The sequence below is a fragment of the Marmota flaviventris genome, chromosome 11 (assembly GCF_047511675.1).
Source record: "Marmota flaviventris isolate mMarFla1 chromosome 11, mMarFla1.hap1, whole genome shotgun sequence".
Lineage (NCBI taxonomy): Eukaryota > Metazoa > Chordata > Mammalia > Rodentia > Sciuridae > Marmota > Marmota flaviventris.
Genome location: NC_092508.1, coordinates 54767811 through 54788823, shown reverse-complemented (window position 1 = coordinate 54788823; position 21013 = coordinate 54767811). Strand labels below are relative to the sequence as shown.

The 21013-nt window shown below is 34.7% G+C and overlaps 1 protein-coding gene across 4 annotated transcripts in view; it reads left to right on the top strand.

Annotated features, from left to right (window-relative positions):
• The first annotated feature begins 2388 nt into the window (after positions 1-2388).
• Rbm45 (RNA binding motif protein 45) overlaps positions 2389-21013 on the top strand; it is a 35917-nt gene continuing 17292 nt past the window's right edge. Inside the window, exons 1-11 of one of the 4 annotated variants that reach the window (XM_027946183.2) lie at positions 2389-2795; positions 7181-7303; positions 8893-9019; positions 10872-10994; positions 11751-11930; positions 14035-14164; positions 14337-14421; positions 14648-14811; positions 16643-16843; positions 19417-19448; positions 19610-19906. In XM_027946183.2, the coding sequence (XP_027801984.1) occupies positions 2424-2795; positions 7181-7303; positions 8893-9019; positions 10872-10994; positions 11751-11930; positions 14035-14164; positions 14337-14421; positions 14648-14811; positions 16643-16835 (1497 nt within the window). In that variant the 5' untranslated portion in view covers positions 2389-2423 and the 3' untranslated portion in view covers positions 16836-16843; positions 19417-19448; positions 19610-19906. Of the gene's footprint in view, positions 2796-7180; positions 7304-8892; positions 9020-10871; positions 10995-11750; positions 11931-14034; positions 14165-14336; positions 14422-14647; positions 14812-16642; positions 16844-19416; positions 19449-19609; positions 19907-21013 lie in introns of those variants that run through there. The other 3 variants (XR_011709101.1, XM_027946182.2, XM_071619037.1) reach the window with 3 other exon arrangements.

The window sequence follows — 21013 nt, the reverse complement described above, 5'->3', positions numbered from 1 at the left end:
TATATGTTAAAGCCTTGAAAAAATTTAATCTGCAAATGCCCAGCATGTCTTTTCTCTAAAATAAGGCTAATAATCATTCTTTTGAACCTCAGACACTATCAGTGTTTTAGTTACATGTAATTCATGTTCAAAGATGTTATGTGGTTTAAAATATGACTTCTGTCATTGAGGGATGAAATACTCTAAAATGGATCCTGATGCTTGCACAACTTTGTGAACATACTATAGAGCACTTGAAATGGGAATTATATCTGGATAAATCTGTTTAACATAAATAAGTCATATAAAGAAAATATGTTTATTACATTTTTATAATTTATAAGTAATTTTCTTCCCCCACCCTTGTACATGTGGTATTTCATAAGATTGAGTAGAAAAGAAATTTTTCTTTCCTAGGACATTCCAGTATTTTTCTTTAAAAAATTAGTTGCTCTGAATATTGGGCTAAAATTCTCAAAAGTCTTATTTATACAAGATATTATTTTATGCTGACAGAGATTGCTGATAGTGCAGTTTAAGAAAATTATAAATTTTCCACTAGATGGCACTTGTGTGCAACTAGTATTGCTCAGAATCTTTACACTACTTCACATCAATAAAATTATTACATTATGTTATTTTCATTCACCTTGATTGATCTGGGTAAGATAAAGTGAAAAGTTAAGCTATTGCCTAAACTTGTCAAGTTCTACTGTAAACAGAGCGTTCATTGTATAGTTATGAAATGTAAAACAAGGAAAAGAAAGAAAATTTTTTAGTATATAATCCAGGATAACAATTCAGAATTCCTGACTCTTTGTTACCATCAAACAACTACATACTATCAAGGAGGTGAGAGAGGGCACCATAGTTAAAGGAATGAATTTGACAACTATCCCAGTTAGTAAGAAACATTATTTCTACTTTACAGTTGAAGTAATCTAGCTGGAAATACTAAGTAACTTGTCTAAGCTTATGCAATTTAGTGGCAAAACTATTTCTGTTCCTGGTTGTATATATAGCTCCTAGCACAGATCCTGGCACATAATTGTTGCAAAATAAATGTTTATCTGTTTGACTTCATAGAAGCACAGATCTTAGTACCCTAGTCCACTTTCAGGTATATTCCTTTCACTTCATTCTGATACTACTGCTAAATCCAGGCCTTATTTCTGCTGACCTCTCTTCCAAGACCCACTAACAAGAAGGTTTAGAAGTCAGTAGGCATTTCCTACTTTCTTTGCTCTCTACAATTTTTCCTAGTTCCCAGCTGAGCAGTCACCTTTTCTGTTCTGCACCTTTTCTATGCTTGTGGGAGTCGAGTAAATCAACAGACACAGTTGGTTCTGGATTTGACTCTGTTTGGTAAGGATCACACAGAGGATCAGGAAAACTATGGCAAGAGGGGGGATGTCAGTCCAGGACCTCTTCAGGTTCTCCAGAGAGAGTGCATCCTTGTTTCGGCTGGCTGAATCCCTGTTCATTAGCTCTATTATTTATACTAAATTTGGGGGCTTTTGACCCCCCCCCCCCCCTTTCACTTCTTATCAGCTACCACAGGATTTCTCCATGACATCATTTATCCTGGGGTCAGAAACATCTGGTCTGGTGGTCTCCACCCTGATCGGCCAGCTTTTTTTCCCTCTTATCAGGGAAGGACAGCCTGCCAGAGGCTGTTTATCAGGGTGAAGGGAAGTAACCTGTCTGAGGGCTATACTGAGGGCTCTGTTAGATGTGCCTAGTGAGACTGTAGGTTTCAAACTGGAGTTTTTAAAATGAAGTTGCTTAGACTCAAGCTAAGGCCATCCTCACAAGCAGTTTAATGGTAATCCCCAGTTTTGGTATCTAACTCCTAATAAAATCTTATCACTATGATCTGCCTTCAGCAAAAAATTCTGTTAAGCTAGAATTCCTCTTATCCCTGACCTTCAGTAATTTTCTATCTATTCTAATCTTGCTTCTGGCTATAAATGCCCTTTTATCTTATTAAAGTCAGAATTGAAACCAATATCTCCCCCGACCCATGTCCCCCTACCATGGCTCTTAAGACCCCATTACAGGTCCCTATACCTATCACCAGATGTCCCCCTTGAATAAAGTCAGCCATCTTTAAGAAATGTCATGAATAATTTTTTCTTTAACAATGACAACCAAGAATCCTTGGGTTCTTGGGTAAGGTAAAGCAAGAGCTGGCAAAGTCCCTGCACCAGGCAAGACTATTCTGGCTGTAGGGAACTAAGGACTACACAAACTAATGTTTGGACCTGGGTTTAGCGGGATTGGAGGACTGGACTTGGTGAGGGACCCCCGCGGCGCCAGGGGGCGCTGCAAGCTGTCCCCGGAAGCCAGCACCCTCTGCGGCGGGACAGCTCCTGACGCTAGATTCCTCCGTCTTCCGGAAGCCCAGCGGCGGACCCGCTAGAACTGGGTGCGCTACAGCGGCCATGTCGGACGCGGCAGAAAAAGATAGGACTGATAGGGACGCGGGCCTGGCTCCCGCGCGGAGGTGGGGCATCATGGACGAAGCTGGCAGCTCTGCGAGCGGCGGAGGCTTCCGCCCGGGAGTGGACAGCCTGGACGAACCGCCCAATAGCCGCATCTTTCTGGTGATCAGCAAGTACACGCCCGAGTCTGTGCTGAGGGAGCGCTTCTCGCCTTTCGGCGAGATCCAGGACATCTGGGTGGTGAGGGACAAGCACACTAAGGAGTCCAAGGGCATTGCCTTCGTCAAGTTCGCCCGCAGCTCGCAGGCCTGCAGGGCTATGGAAGAGATGCACGGACAGTGCCTTGGCCCCAACGACATCAAGCCCATCAAGGTGCGGGTGCCCGGGTCCGGGTGCCCGCGGGGTCGGGGCTAGGACGTGGGGCTAGGACGGGCCTTGGTGTTGTGCCAGGACGGGGGAAGGGTGGACATCCACTCCCCGGAGCTGACCAGGCAGCACCTGGCATGCGCGGGGGTGGTTGGGAGTGGCTTTGAGAGGGTCCCCGCCCCCGAGGGTGCGCCCAGAAGCGCAGAGGGGCGCTTGCGGAGAGAACTTCTTTCTCCCTTGGGAGTGGGCGGGACAGCCTTGGGCACTAGAGGGGCAGGAGCTGTGTTTCCACCTCTCCCAGGTGGCCACTGCCCCTCTATTATCATCGCCACCCACCCCTGGCTTACCTTTTGTTGTTTTCTGACCCTCCTCTCTCAAACATTTCGGTTTACTATGTGTAGCTCTGCTTTTCCTCAGGTAAATAGGAAACTTGCGCCATACATAGGTGAAATTGTGGCCCTCTGGGTTTGGATCTTTTCCCCAATACCAAACAAAAGTATTCATGTATGTAATACTAAGTGCAGGTGATTAAATGACCCCTATTACATCTTCTTTACGCTTCTGTGAGTTTTGAAATTATTTTAGATAAGCCCTATTTGTGAAGATATTAATGCCGAACATTTGACTGTTGATCCTATTAAATGGCAGTTTTCTTTGAAAAGTAGGGGCTGGGGTTGTGACTCAGCGCTAGAGCTTTCACCTAGCAGCCTAGCACATGCCGGGTCCTGGGTTCGATCCTGAGCATCACATAAAAATAAAATAAAGGCATTATGTCCAACTACAACTAAAACAAAATATTTTTTAAAAAGAGAGAGAACAAAGTAAACTCCCTTAAGAGGAGCCAAATCATTGTGATGGTAGTGTGGCTTTTGTATTATTTTAACATGTTTATTTGTATGTTCTTAGTTCATTCTTTGTATACTCAGTTCATTCTTGAAGTATTTATATTCTATTTCTATACTTAGTCATCTGTAAAATTAAGGGCCCATAGAAGAAAGGGTCATTTTCAGGGTTATTTGACTTAATTTATCCTTTTAGCACAATTCCTGGCAGAAGGGAAACCCTCCATATATGTTTATTGATCAATAGTAGCCAAGATGTCACTCCTTACTTACTGTGACTTCAAATCAGGACTCAGTCCTGAGAATCTAACAGACGTTTAAATTGTACTCTTCACTTGTCTTCTAGAGGTAGTTGCTGTATATGCAATTCTATTGGAATTTTCCACAAGTTTTTTTCTTTCCTTTCAATTTTCTTTTTTTTCCTCTTTCTTTATTTTCTGGTTTTTTTTTTTAATTTACAGAAAATTGAGAAGAATATTAATATGGAATTCTAAATTAATAACTCAGATATTATAGTCTCTGGAGGTCCTGCCTGTACCTCCTCCATACACAAAAGAGAAAGAGCCTGGGAATATACCAGTAACACAGTAGACACTAACAAAAATACATGACAATCTAGTGTGTTCATGTCAGTATAGAGCTTCAAAATACATGAAGCATTATTGACAGAACTAAAAGGAAAAAGATAAATCATAATCACCTCCTGAAATTAATTGTAGACCGATAGCATACACTAGTTCAGGAGTTGGCAAACCTCTGTAAAGGGCCACATAGTAAATAATTCCCACTTTTTAGGCCACATACAGTCTCTGTCACATCTTTCTTTTTTTCAATAGCCCTTTAAAAACAAGAAAATTCTTATATCATGAATTATACCAAAAACAAGGAGCTACAATTTACTGATACCTGCAATAGATTGATAATTTTCATCTCTTTGTATTTATGACCTTAATGTAATGGGTTTTATAATTTGGAATATAACATGATCTCAGCCCATGCAGGCAACTCAAAAAGAGACCCAAGTTTAAAACTGCCTTCCTTCAGTAAATTCCTACACAGGAAATTTAAGTCTTGACACAGAAACACAGCCTCCCTCAGCCATAGAGAAGTTAAAGTGCTTGTTCCCAAAGAGAATTAAAGTTTACAATTCTGTTTTTCACATTTTTGTCCACTCAGTTTCAGCCAGAAGATTGTATCACTGTTGTACCTAGCCAGACAATTAAGGCTCATTCTTCAGCAGCTACAGCTCAGGTTGTCTGCCACTGGAGCACATCTGGTTTTCTTTTTTTCTTTCTTTTTTTCAGTATTTCCAGTTAAATTAATTTAGCTTCTGTTTTTTCACATGTACTTTGTTTTTGCAAAATTCCAAAGGATCTCCAAGACAAAAATATTATAGCACCAGGCCTCCAGTCAAAAGATTGTCCAAGTAAAAAGTAGTCTGTGACCAGCTATGGGATGGATTACCTGGAGGAAAAAAGTAAACCTAGAAAATAGAAGAATCTTGGTTCTAGCTTTGCAAGAATACCCCATCTAGAATCTATGTCTTCATAGTGTATGAAAATAAAAATATGTATGGAGAAATCTTCCACTAGTGTTCAAGTGCTCTACATCCTTTATTGGCAATTTCAAATACTTCAGTCCTCAAAAGTTTAGAAGTGTGCATCTGATAGAATATCTAATCACATTTTACCTGAGTCCCCTTTATTTCCTCTAGTGTCTTTGCATATTCTTAGAACTTCCCTTTTTGTATTTTCCTATTGATCATTTATTACTGGGGCATCCACTAAGCTAGGTTTCTAGCTAACCATTTCTGTGTTACTCATTACTCTTATTACTAATGCCTCAAACAGTGCTTCACATATTGTGTAGATTTGGGGGAGAGTACTGGGATTTGAACCCAGGGGTACTTTACTACTGAGCTACATCCCCAGTCCTTTTATTTTTTTAATTTTCAGATTGGATCTCCCTAAGCTGCTGAGGGCTTCTGAAGCTCGCAGGCCTGCAGGGCTATGGAAGAGATGGGTTGGGATCTTCCAACTGCTGCCTCTTGAGTTGCTGAGATTATAGGCATGTTCTACCACACAGAGCCATGTAGTGTAAATTACTGAAGAAATAACAGGACATGCACTTCATTTAGAGTTGTCTCCAGCCCTGTCTCATAAGCAGAATCCCACACCTCTATGTCAGGCTGTCTTTTGAGCAAAAATAATGGCCTGCTTTCCCCATGGCTCTGATGTCATTTTTTTTCAACATTTATAAAATCCCATGGCTTTTTAAATTGAGTGTCCTTTGGGTTCCTGTCTCCTACTCTGGAATTTCATAGTCCTGGTTTTCTCATACTTGAATGATATACTGACACTTTAAAGGAAACACAAACAAAACCTCAAGGGTTCTTGTATGTGTAGTGATTTAATTAATTACATTACATTTCTTCAAGTTATTTTAAAAACTAGCCATTAAACTTATTATGTTTATAATTATATAAACATATCCATGATCTTAGTCACAGATTTTTAAAAATATTTTTAGTTGTAGATGGACACAGTACCTTTATTTATTTTTATGTGCTGAAGATTGAACCCAGTACCTCACATGTGCCAGACAAGCACTCTACCACTGAGCTATAACCCCAACTCTTAGTCACAGATTTTTAGCATTGCTTTAGATTAGTATAAAAACAAAATAGATTTAGAAATCAATACTACAAAGCAAATTCAGAGTACTCTTATGTCATAAAAAAATATTTCAATAAACAGAATTGCCAGTATTGAGCCTCCTGTGCATTTCCCTACTCACACAGGAGATCATTTGAATAATCACTGAGATGACTCAGAACACGGTTATGCTACTTTTTCTAAAATATTAATACTAAGAAAGAAAACAAACTATGACAATCTAGACTCAAACCCAACTGTATCAGTAGTTACATTAAATGTAGATGATTAAATACTCCAATTAAAGGGAAGAGATTATAAGATTTAAGAAAAACCAACTAAGTGCTGTTTATCAGAGTCATGCTGAGGGGTTGGGGGAAAGCTGGTGTAGTATCAGACAAAACAGACTTCAGTTCATATCATATTAACAGACATCACATAATTTCATAAGAATGAAAGTATCGGTCAAAAAATATATAGAAAACCCATTTGTTTATTCAGCCAATAATCTTAAAAATACATGAAGTATTGACAGAATTAATGGATAATTCATAATCAGATATTTATATTCTTATTATCTAATTGAACAAGTAGACAAAGTATATAATATCTTAAGTATATAATGGACATTTATGGAACACTGTCAAACAACTGCCAAGTATACATTCTTTTTAAGTACAGTGACTTGCTAATCAAAAATACAAAATGAAAAATGCATTTGAAAAAACATTGCAGAGATTGATATTATACAAAAAGTCATTGCAATAAAGATCTTAGAAAAAAGACTCCATCAAATTGCTTTTTAACCTAATGGGCATTTAATCATAAAGTAAATCTATTTAAGGAACAGAAAAAAGTTTTGACTTTATTTTTGGGGTTTTGTTATGTTTCTTAGGTTTTCATTGCTCAGTCCAGATCATCTGGAAGTCACCGAGATGTCGAAGATGAAGAACTTACAAGAATCTTTGTTATGATACCAAAGTCCTATACAGAAGAAGATCTACGGGACAAATTTAAGGTACTTGTTTTTTCTAATCAGCTAGTATATGTAACAACTAAAATATTAATACTAAAAAGAAAACAAAATATATGTAATAACTAAAATATTAATCCTTAATGGTTGTATGGTTGCTAAAAAGAAGATAATAGTAGTGGGGGTTCTCTCCTCCCCAGACATTTATCATGAAAATACAGACTCAGAAAAATGAAGGATAAAGCTCAGAGAGTTTTAAGTATGGTAACACAAGTAGTAGGTACCAAAGCCAAGATTTAAACCTACTCTGTAACCAGAGCCTGTTCTTGGCCTTTAAAATTTCAAAACATTCTCTTATCACTACTTCCATTGCGTCTTATGAAGAGGTGAGTCAGGCAGCCCTAAGTGTGTGAACAGCATTATCTAATATTTTTTATGGACCTAAGGCATATTGACATTTTACTCATTCACAGAAAAGCTTATACTTTGAAGAGCTTTAATTGTAAAATTGGGCCTACAAAGGAGTTATATTTAAGGAAAAACTACAGCTCTGAACTATAGGTCATAATAAATGGAATTTGAAGATAATTTTAAGTCTTTTTAGCCATTGACTTTTATATGCAGTGGTAAACTTTCACAGAAAGTTTTTAAAAAATGGTGTTTAAGTTGTTTTGAGTTGTAATTTTTTACTTTTCTACTTATCCTTCCAATACTGTGAATAGGGTGGGCAATAGCAAAAGAAAAGAAACAAGCACTAAAAGGTAATTTTCAAACTTTGTCTGTCCTACCCCAATTAAGAGTTGAATAAAATACTTCAGAAACAACAAATACCAAAAGAATATATTCCATATTTCCTTCAGTAGTAAGGAAGTTTTTTATTTTATAAATTTATAACTTCTTTTCTTAGTGAACAAATAAGATATTTTAACCTAAATGTATAGTAATTAAGTTGCTTGCTAATTGTTTACATAGAATTTTGTAACATAAATACTAAAGACCAAGAATTTATACCCTGGGTTTCTTCCAACATTAAAAATAAATAATGCTGCATATTTCTCACATAGGATGTTAATATTCTGAGTGAACTAATGTGTTTTAGAGATATATTTTGAGCTGTTCTCCAAAAGAATACACTATTACTTATGCTTCTCTTAGAAGACAGTATATTATAGTTAATGTTTATTGAGTGTTGAGTATGTCCCAGGTTTTACATAAGCACTTAACATAGATTAGTTCATTTAACCTTTAAAACAACCAAGTGAGACAGGTACTGCTTTTAGTTCCATTTAACAGATAGACAGGCACAGAGAAGATACATAATTGCCTAATTAATAAGTGGCTGAATCAGAATTTGACTCTAGAAAGCCCAGTTCCAGAACCCCTGCCCTTAACCACTACTGAGCAAAACTTTGGAGCCATCTGGACCATGTATAAATTCTTTCTTTCTGTTGTTTGTTTCCTGTGTAGCCTAGGCAAATTATTGGATTCTGCTTGCTTGTCTATGAAATAAGCAGTTTAAAATATCTATATATCTTGACATAGCACAAGTAAATTTAAATTTAAGTTAATTCTGAAAAACTCTGTTCAGTTATTAATTTTGAGTCCCCTAAGATCATTTCTTTTAACTTTTACAGGTATATGGAGATATCGAGTATTGCAGCATTATTAAGAATAAAGTCACTGGAGAAAGTAAAGGTTTGGGCTACGTACGATATTTAAAACCATCACAAGCTGCCCAAGCAATAGAAAACTGTGATCGAAGTAAGAATGCAGTTTTTAAACATTGTTAAAGACTTTTTTGAAAACTCTGTTATTCTAAACAACTGAATCTAATGCTGGTTTTGCGAATACCTGCCAATTTAATCTTAGCAGTGGATGTTTTAGGACTGTGATTAGGCAATATTCATTGAAGCACTGTCTGAAGAGAAATAAGAGCGACTACATTACTAAGATAGCAAGTGCAACTGTTTTTGACTTTTTAAAAGTATTTTAGAATTTGAAGTATTAAGAAATTGATTTGCCCTTTCAGTTTTTTTTAAATACTTATTCTTTATGCTTGTTCATATTTGACCTAAACCCTAAATAGAATTAAATATACTAATAAACTTGTAAGTTAAGGATAGGATTCATAAGGTTTACTAACATAAGTAATTAACCATAGATGAGATAAATTTAAGCAGTGATTGGATCTTATCCTATTACTAATATACATAATAAAGAATAAGAACCTTAAAGGAACCAAGAAGTATATCTTGTGTCATCATACTGCTAATCATATTTACTTTTCTAAAGAAGAATAAATTACTGGGTTTTATGCTATTATGAAAATGTATACATGTGGGAAAGAATTATTGTTAATCAGTAGAATTCTTAGATAATCCTAAGGTTCACAGCCAAATTTTCTCCTTAGATCCTTCTGAATTTCTCATTCAGTCAGCCTTAATTGAGTACCTATGGTATACTTACCAGTATGCTAAGTAGAGGAATATAAATGAAATGTTTGGAACTTCCAGCATTCAGGATTTTATATCTATAGTGGGTTGCAAAGACCTAAAAATAAGACCTAGGCAAAAAACAAAAAATAATAGAAGAATTTTTAAAAAGCTCTTTGAGAGCAAGCAGTATGTCTTTCCATCATCTAATAACTAGTGTAGTAATAGGCTCTTAAAGACTTACTGAGATTTCTACAAAAGTAACTGCCATTTATAGTAGACTCAGTAAGAATTTGCCAATTGAAAAAAAAAGATGTTCACAACTGTGTGGCATAGTTCTGTCAGTAGTGAACAACAGGTGCACTGAATAAGCCTGGGAACACATCCAGAGGAGACAGGATTTGCATCTGGTATAGAGCAAGCAGGAGAGAACGTGAAAGCAGTTTTAGCAAAGGCACAGAGCCACGAATAAATACGTCTTGTGCTTCATGTTATGAAGGCAGCTGTCTATAAAGTACAATATTCCTGCTGAGAAAGTAGGCAACAAATTTAACTAAATACATTGGAACCATATATGGAGGTTTTGAAGACATCAAGCTTAGTCTGTGTAAGGATGCTGTTGTAAATTGTTCAAAAATAATAAATCCTTTAGAACAATTAACCTAACCACAGTATTAAGGATAGATTTTCAGAAAAAGATTTCAAACTGGTTGGTTTTATTCTGTTTGAAATCAATAGAATTTTGATGTGGAAAATACTGGGCAAATAAACAATGAAGTCATCTGTAGTAGGGACGATTGGAAGGAACAGCCTAGAATTGCTCATCTTTTTTTTTTTTTTTGGCAATTGTAGATAGACAGCCTTCCTTTATTTTATTTGTTTATTTTTATGTGGTGTTAGGGATCTAACCTAATACTTCACACATGCTAGGCAAGTGCTCTGCCACAGAGGTACAGTCCAGTAGAATTGCTGAACTTTTATGTCTACATTGATCCATAATTTGGGGTTCTTGCTGATCCTCTTTATTGTTTGCCATATTCTAGAAAACAAAGAAATGGGTCTGATGGACCATTTTGCTTTGTACGATTATTTTTATAAAGCTATCAGGCACTATCAACCAAGTATATTTGCCATATGTTAAATTTGTTCTGCAATTTGAAATTAATGGTTCTCTTTTTCAGGTTTTAGGGCAATCTTGGCTGAACCTAAAAATAAAGCATCTGAATCCTCAGAACAAGATTATTATAATAATATGAGGCAAGAGGCTTTGGGACATGAACCTAGAGTAAATATGTTTCCATTTGGTAAGTGGACTACCTTTACTTCAATAGCATATGTTGTATATATAATGTAATTTGAGTTTTTAAAAACTATGGTTTTATAGGCAGTCTAGTCTCATCTAGAGAATAAAAATCTTAAATGTGTTTTTTTCCTAAAATCTTGGGCATGACTTTCAGTGTCCTTAATAACTTATTTTGCTTAATTGATTTCCAATTATATAGTTTTACCTGATTATTTATGCATTATCTGCATATTAAACTATATCAGTATCACTTTTATAGGTGAACTTCTGCCTTTATACAACTGATCAAAAAGTATAAAGCATATATGTACAGATATCCCCTTACAATGAGCCCTAAAACTTTGTTTTAAGTACTACTGCTGCTTTAAAATTAGGGTTACAGAAAGGAGAAAAGTGACAAAAGTAGAAACTAATAAAAGGGGGAAATGAGTGATCAAAGTAAGGTCTGAGGTTGTTATTTGCCACAAAACTTCAGATAAAATATTTGCCATATTTTTCAATTTTTACATACCAAATGTATACCTGTGAAATTAGATCATACATTTCTGATTGTATTTCTGCATAGAAGATTGGGGAATGGGGAGAGTTGTCTGTTTTCTTGTCATTAGTTCTTTCTGATAGTGCTGGTGACCAGAAACATAATACAAAACACATTGCCTTAGCAATGGACTTTTTATTTTCTAGTACAAAAAAATGTTACATGAATTTTACATGTATAGAAGTTTAAGGATTTGTTTTTCTTTTTAAAATGTTGGAGAACAACAACCTGAATTTTCAAGTTTTGACAAGAATGACAACAGAGGCCAGGAAGCTATCTCCAAACGCCTATCAGTTGTTTCAAGGGTTCCTTTCACTGAAGAGCAGCTTTTCAGCATTTTTGATATAGTACCAGGATTGGAGTATTGTGAAGTCCAACGAGATCCTTATTCAAATTATGGTAAAATAATGTCTGTGTTCTTATATACACTTTTTTTTTTTTTTAAATAGCATTTCCCCAAACACACTTTTTATGTCAGATACTATTTGTGTGACAGGAGTTTTGTGTTTCCTTTTTCTCTACTTTGGACTATAAAATCCAGTGATACCTTAATAAACAAACTAGTAGGAATCTGTTTTATATAATGTCATTCAGTTAAAAAAAATACTTTAATTCCCACAAAATACAGCATTCTCTATTTCTAGTAGCACAACAAAGACACCTATTTGTACTGTTTTGATTAATGCTAGGCAAAGTTAAAAACTCTCTAAGTTTCCTCCTCTTTCATCCCTAAGTCTCTTTTTCTTAAGCTTTATGCACCTAAATGAAACTTTTCCAAATTGAAGCTTCTTACATGTCCTTTCACTAGTTTTTCCAATTCTCAACAGAACAAAGCAAGACTCTAATATCAACTATTTAAACCTGTTAATGCATCTAATCAATTAATTAGTTTTCTAGTGTTAGCTCAACCCATCTTTCTGTTAAGCTTTTGATTTTTATTAAGGTTTTCTGTTAAGGGAGGAGTTGTGATGGATAATGGAAAAAGTCTAGCAATCCATAAAACCCAGCTGTAAATCCCAGCAGTGGCACTAGCTTTAAGACTTTGGTGAATTGTTTATCCTCTTTGGAGCCTCTCCTTTTCTCATCTATGAAATAGGATTATTAATATCTTCTATGCTAGGGTTGGGTCAGAATTAGTAATGAAATATGTAAAATACCTAATGTAAGTCCTGACACATAATGAGCACTCAGTAAATTTAAGATTTGTTTAATTTTCAAAGAATTAGAAACAAGGAGTGGTATAAATAAATCATATTTGGCATCTCTTCCAGTTCCATAGGTTATCTGATTTAGTCCTTTTAGAGTTACATGAGTGTTGAAGGGAAGCAGAGGAATCAGTGTGGGCTTATGGGCTGATGGGCCTGAAGTGCTCCCACCCTTCCACAGACACCCCCACATACTATTGCCTTACCCAGTGCTGGTCTTTTTGCACAGCTGTCCATCGGAAGCTACTTCAGGCCATTTCCAACCTTAACCCAAACATATGCTTTCATTTTTTGTTCCAAGATCTCTAGGCACACATATCATGTTTTCTGGCACACTTATTGTTATATTTATGTTATTCTGCTTGTGTATGTGTGTGTGTGTGTTTGTGTGTTCCACACATCCACTACCATTTATCTGTTATGTTGAAATGAATTTTCTTCTGTACCTTCTATATTATTTTTCTGGTTAGTTGTGTCTGAAAAATGTATGTCACTGAAGCACCTTTTCATTAATAAAGATGTCATCATGTAGTTAGACTTTTATGTGGTCATTTGACTTCTGTGTTTTAATTTCATTCAAATATTTGATGCTTAGCTTTAAAGAGAAACATAAAACAATGACTATTTTTCTCCAAAGCAGGTTATATTGTAAATACATCATGAAACCTTTTGATTATGTCACAGCTGGGCTTTCCATTTAAGGACCCCAGTATAAAATTGTCCCTCTGCTCAGCATTACCCTTTTAATTTGATTAGCTGAAATCTTTCAAAGAAATGTGAAATTGATGACTTTGGATCTGAGACCCTTTTGGTACCTACTTTTTGTTTTTCATACATTGCCACTTTTTCCTCTCTGCCACTACAGCTAAATTAAGTATAAATTCTTTTAAGTATATATTCTTTTTATATACTCCTTGTCTTTGCATTTCCTACCCAGTATGACAGGGAACTTTCTTAAATTTCAAATAATAAAAATTTAAGGTTTTAGCTACATTGATATCCTGTAAGCAAAACCATTATCCCCAAATTAAATTTATTAGACAGAATATAAAGCTAATAATGTTCCATTTTCTTAAAATATAATGTTCTTACTTTTGCCAAAATTTGATGTATGCTTCAATTTATAGGAATATATGGCTGTTGTACACATATGTAACAGAACTTTGTTTTTTGATATATTTGACTCTGTTGGGTGATAATCAGGGTTTTATATTGTTTGACCTTCAATATACATTGTAACATGGGCCTCAGTGACTTAATGTGCTTTCTTTTCCATTTCTGTATATTCTCTACTTTAGGCCATGGAGTGGTTCAGTATTTTAATGTAGCATCAGCTATTTATGCAAAATACAAGTTACATGGATTTCAGTACCCTCCTGGAAACCGCATAGGTGTTTCCTTCATTGACGATGGGAGTAATGCAACAGAGTAAGTACCATTTCAGGAGTGTCTGGAGCCAAGCCCTGGGTGTACATGATTATGAATTGAAGAATAAAATAGGAAGCAGTTGCCTCTCAAGTGAGGAAGTCACACAAAACAAGTTACTGTTAAGAGACTGAATATTTCCAGTTTTCTGTAAATTACCAGTTATTGTCTCCAGTCTCCTTAGAAAAATGGCAACACAGATGGTAGCTGCACAGCTTGCATCAATGGTGTGGAATAACCCAAGTCAACAGCAATTTCTGGTAAGTAGGTAAGAATTTTAACCTTTATAATATAATCAACAGAGTATAACACAGTCTACAGGGTATTAAGTAAATATTACCTTTGTTTATTACCCATGTAAGAAATTTTTCATTACTATAGTAGGAAACCATGTAAGAGCCATGATTTGCACGTTTTTATCTTTTGACTAAAAATACCTGAAATGCAGTTTTTCTTTTTCTTGTTTTGTTCCTAATTCTTCAACAGCAATTTGGAGGAAGTTCTGGATCCCAGTTGCCTCAAATCCAGACAGATGTTATACTTCCATCATGCAAAAAGAAAGCTCCTCCTGAAACTCCTGTGAAAGAAAGACTTTTTATTGTGTTTAATCCTCATCCTTTACCTTTAGACGTGTTAGAAGATATATTCTGGTAAGATTTGAACTAGTAATTTAAGCATTCTCACAATCTTGAAACTTCATTTATCCAATATCTACTTAGGAAGAGATGATTTTTTTCTGTGGGTTTAAAAACTTCTTATTTGAATCATGTTTTTCAATTTATAATCCCCCATTTCCTTCTCTTCTATGCCACTCACACATCTTAAGTTTCTACACAGAACTTCTTGTTATTTTGTTTAAAGCATGTAGTATTGTTTTGAAAATCTGCTTGCATAGAATGGACAAACCTTTTGTCTCCTGATAGAAGATACATCTGTGTAGACTTGTCCATTAAAATTCTTTTTACCTAGATTTTCCTTCATAGTTATAATTCAGCTGAACTATGTTTACTAAGCATCTTCTGTTTTGTCAGTGCTCAGTTGGATCCTAAAAATTATATAACCACATTGAGTAAACAGTTACTTATAGGAAAGAATATTAAGTGTTGGGCTGTGTTGTGGTTCAGTGGTAGAGTGTTTGCCTAGCATGTGTGAGGCACTGGGTTCAATCCCCAGCTCCACATAAACAAACTAAATAAACAAAATAAAGGTATTGTGTCCATCTACAACTAAAAAAAATTTTAAAAAAGAATAATAAGTATAATAAGTGTTAAGGGTGGAAGGTTTTTATTTATTTTTGTGTTTTTAATATAATCCCCTACTTGAGCTTTTCCTTTAGGGTCACTTTCTTGTTTGCCTTACAGGAATGTTAGTGAATTGGGCAGGCTCATTAGGAAGCTTGTTAAAGTTCTGCATAAGATAACAGGCATGTGGTTCAAGTATTTTGACCTTTGTTTAACTGAGTTTAATTGATTCATTTAGTTTAGTTTTGTTTTGTTGTTTTTTCATGAATCACTCCTCAGTGTCAGGCAGTCACTGTGTTAAATGCTAAAGACAGTTATGTAAAGAAAACATTATATTACTATATTATGTTGACAAGAGATTATAGTCCTTGTCCCCTTAGAACTAATGTCATGTAGGAAACAGACAAGTAGGGAATTACAATCTAGTGAGTGAGATGATGCTGTGGTAAGGAATATGTGAAATCCTTGGGAGGGGAACCTACCTTAGAAACTCTGAGGAGTGAAAGTTAAAAATAATTTGCCATGGGAGGAAACTGGGGGTGTGGGTGAGTTTTCCTGCCAAAGAGAGTGTGAAAGGAGGTGATTAGTATACAGACTTAAAGAGATTATAAGGGAACATGAAGCTAAGGAGGCCAAGGACCATGTTGAAAGCTATTTAAGGAGTTTGTCCTCACCTTGGAAGCAGTGGGGAGTGAGCTACTGAGGAGATTTTTAGGGAGTAAATGATCATATTTTATTTTAGAAAGAAACAGAAAAGAGGGTGAAGAATGAAGAAGGACAGGTCACAGAACAAGGAAGAAGACATTAGAGTAATATAAGGAAAAGATGAGGATAATTTGAATAAGGAAAGAGACCCAAGTAAAAAGAAGAGACATTAACTGAGTAAAGAGATATTTAAGTATTGAAATTGGCATGTATTCGATGTTGAACATAAGAGTAAGGGTGATAAATGAGTCAAGAATGGAGTCCATCCAGGCATGGTGCATGCCTGTAAACCCAGCGACTGGGGAGGTTGAGGTAGGAGGATTGTGAGTTCAAACCCAGCCTCAGCAATTTAGTGAGGCCTTAAGCAACTCAATAAGACCCTCTAATAAAATTTTAAAAAAGAGCTGGGGATGTGGCTTGGTAGTTAAGAGCCCCTGGGTTTAATCCCTGGTAGCAAAAAAAAAAGGTTTTAGAACTGAGTAGCAGTCTTTTTCTGTTTCAGTTGTTGTTTTTTTGTTTTTTTACTTTGTTTCAGTCGTTTTGGTAACCTGATTGAAGTTTACCTTGTGTCAGGAAAAAATGTGGGTTATGTCAAGTATGCAGATAGAATAAGCGCTAATGATGCCATTGCTACTTTACATGGAAAGATTCTAAATGGGGTCAGACTTAAAGTTATGCTCGCGGATTCCCCAAGAGAAGAATCTAACAAAAGGCAAAGAACTTACTGATCCTTGAGGTAAGCACTTCTAATCTGAATTTTAAAATTAAAATTAAGAAGAATCTATATAAGTACTTGAATTACGGATTTTTCTTTTTAGAGATTTAGAAGATAATTTAAAAGCCCTGACTTAAGCTCTCTTTGTAAAGCCAAGTTTTTTTTTTTTAACAACACATTTTTAAACTTAAAATATTTAAACTATAAAAAAATACTTTTGATGTTTACTGGAAAAATGGGTTTGCTCTCCTATATAATAAAATCAGATTTGAATTGAGAAAATTAAACATTTATTTTTTTATTTGTGAATATCTATATCCCAAGACTTGGATTTTTAAAAATGTATTCTTAAATACAGCTTAAAATTGAAATATTTCTAGAGATTTTTAACTTGAAAAATTGGTGTCCTGAATTATGAATTGAGGTAATTTTTAACAGTCTTTATAAAGTATGTTTTGATTTGTCACTAATGAAATGCCTAAAAAGCAATATCAAATAATATACCTTTTGGGTATCATTTGAAACCTAAACATTGGTGTTTTCTGGATTTATATTTATGAGTTTGTGCATTAAAAGTACATATTTGGAAAATATTCTCGTGTGCTTATATGTATTTTTTTTAAAACCCTGACCATTTGCCAAAAATTCTTCTTTGTTATAAATACTGACATAGCCATGTGCATTGCTTTTCCTACTTATTAGTTTTAAAAATCAGACTTCAATTTCCTCTTTTGTGACGGTTTATATCTCCATGCTTTGGGGAGACATTCTTTAATGTTAGTTAGGCTTTTTAATTCTGTAAATGAATTCTGGGTTTCAAAGGATACTGGGTTTCCTCACTCCCACATTCATCAGCCTCCCAAATCTACTACAGGTCTAATGAGTCTGTTTTGTAGTTACAGGTTTTCTTTCCAACCAATTATGTGAGCTAACAAGTATCAAAACAATCATCACAGGGCTTATTGCTGATGACCTTCTTCTCATAGAGCAAGTCCAGTGATTATTTGTTCTTCCTTCACAGAAGCCATTGGGCAATAGAAAGTGCCCACTGGGCCCATTGTTAATAATTCTACTTTTTACATGTTTTAAAATATTTGATGGCAAAACTAACTCTCATCACACCATAAAGTGTAGCATTTTAACCCTAGGAATATTAAATTGCCAGTGAAAACAAATTAGCTATTTTTCCTGTTTTATAAGTAAAATGTTAAAAACTGAATTCTGTTTCAGACAGGCTGTCCTCTAAAATAGATTGCAAAAGTTGTGTTTATTCCTGTCTGTGAATATTTCAATATAATTAACAATTCTTGCTTTTGTTCAACAAATCCTTGTCCTTAAAAAGGACTATAACACTAATTTCCACCAAGGAAAAATATAGAAATTACTCTTATAATTGAGCCTTTCCTAATGATTATTTACATTTTAAAGAGAATACTGGACTTAAAATTAAAATCAGAATATCTGGGTTGGAATTTCAGCTCTGATACTTCTCATGATTAGGCAGCTCTTTTTACCTTTCCAAGATGCAGTTATTAGAAAGAGTATTAGAGTTGTTGAAAGACAATGAGAGAGTAAAGTTCCTTGTTTAAAAAAATTAAGGATTGGGGAAGTAGCTCAGTGGTAAAGTGTTTGCCTCAGATGCATTATGCACTGGATTCAGTCCCCAGCACACACACACAGAAAGAATTCTTCCACATATGGCTTCAGAGAAACCTTTGAGATAGATGATCTCATGCAAAATAATGGCATCTAAATGATCAAAAACTAAAAGTTTAATGGTATCAGTCTATCTCATGTCTGCTACTGTGAAAACTAAGAACTCTAATATGTCTTTCCCATTAAAAGCAATGTACATTCATCCATTTTTCTTCATTGAAAGACTTGCACATTCTTTAGCCTAGCTAGTCATAAAAATATAAATCTTTTTTTTCCTTTACTAAACTGTAATATATTTTTAAGGCAAAGATAAAGTAGGGTCAGATTAGTTGGAAATGTTTTTTTTTTTTTTTGGTAAAATAAAATTAGCTATAATTTAAATGTATTCCAATTGCAGCATGGCTTTTTATTCATTTTTGCTCTTTATCTTCTATTTACGAAGGACTCTGTAATGAGATTCTCCTCTTTTTTGGTGCATTAAATAAATATATTGGCTAGGCATGGTGACGCAACTGTATTTCAACTACCTGGGAAGCTGAAGCAGGAGGATCACTTGAGCTCAAGAGTTTAGACCAGCCCGGCAACATAAAAAATAAAATGAATAATCTTATCTTAAGGCTCAATAAGTATGGTAGACTTTCCCAAATTTTGAGGTTTTAACTATTGAAGTCTGGGGGGAAGGGGTGGTATATTGTATTTCTTTAATTTCAAGAGGACAGACATATAGTTCATGAAGGTTAGTTCCTTTGAGGAATAAACCTGGAATTAATTGAACCACACCTAGGAAATAGAAGAAAGTCATCTAAAAATATAATACTGAAAATAGTTGAGTTTTATGTGTCTGATGTGCTTAATATATTTCTTCTACTTGAGGAAACATAAATTTTAGTATTTCAGAGCATCTGATTTTATATTAATTCACAGCATTTTCCCCCTAGAAATTCAATACCTGCTTGCATCATCCTTCTGAGTAAGTTTGGTTTTGTTTATTGGGGGGCATCTATGATCAAACAGATAACATTGGTTCTATTGAAATAAAAGAACAGTTCCTAACATTTTAGGAATACTATATGCAACAGCTATTTTCTTTCAGGTGATGATTTTCATACTTGTGTTGTGTTCTTTCTACAGAACAAAGACTAAATAATGACATAATCCTCAGCTGACTGACTGAAAATGTGACTGGACGCACTCCCTGTGGACAGTTGACAGCTTTTTTTTTTCATATACCTGATAGTCTGCACAACATTATTTTGTCTGGGAAGCAGGAATTGCTGACATGTATTTTTGAATCCATACCTAATGCTAAAACTAATATGGTAGTTGTTTCTTAGAGCAATATGTTGTTATGTGTAGCAGAAATAAAGTTCTCTTAGAGCAATATGTTGTTATGTGTAGCAGAAATAAAGTTTTCTTTGCTTAACTATATTATGACTTATTTATGTCAAAGACAGGGATGAAAAAATTTAATGGACAGTGTTTAGAAGTTGACGAAATAACCTATTTCATTGATTTTTTTTTACACACTGAAGATGGAAACATCTTGATATCAAATGTGTGCCATAGTGTAATTGGCATACAGTTAATACTAACTTATTTTTCTTTCATAAATGAAACATAAAATAAAGGTGCTTTTTTCAGTTAGGTGCACCTTAGAGTCAATAAAATATGTAGTTGCTCCTCAGTGTACACATGCAGATTAATTGGTTACTTTTACTATAAGGACGAGCAAAAAGGCAGCATTAGAAATATTTTTATACTGTACATTTGCAATTATATTAAAACTTGAAATTTTTATAAAAACCTTTTAAGATTATAAAGCAACAGCTATAAAAATTAAAAGTTATTGTTGATATTTTAAATTAATGTCATGGCTGCAGGAGGTGGGGGTGGACATTGTTCCCTTTATAAATAGAGAAATATAATCACCACTTCAGAAATATAACATGTAAGCAGTTTTCAAAACAGCCTATGATAGAAAGTATAATTATTTTGAAATTAAAGATTAAAAATTAGAAAGTTACTCTGCTTATATTTTAAAAATCCAAGACAAAGTTTTATCAGTCTTTGAAGTAAATGATAATATATCAAAAAGATATATCTCAATCAATAACTTAGCACCTTTAAAAAAATGATATGCATTTGCTAAATTATTACTTGATTGCCTTGTCATTATGACTCTTAAATTCTGAGTTAAACTAAAAATAATGAAAGATTAAATTCAGTGAGCATAAAAGAGTATTTTATGCTTGGACATTTCTCCAGTGAAAAATTAGAATCCCTTTTTTTGAATCAGTAATTTTAGTAAGTTTAGATAAGAAAATTTCCTATCTTATCTTCCCAGGCAAGACTTAATTGAAAAAGAATTTAACCAAGAGTCTTTCTGTGAGCCAGAGGGCATATTTTAAAATGAAAGCAAGGCTCTCTTTAGAAATGAAAAACATAAGTGAGGAAAGTTGAGAATTCATTACCAATAGACAGATTTATTTTTCCCAAGCGCGTTTACTGTACACGTAGTTCAGTTTTCACAGATTG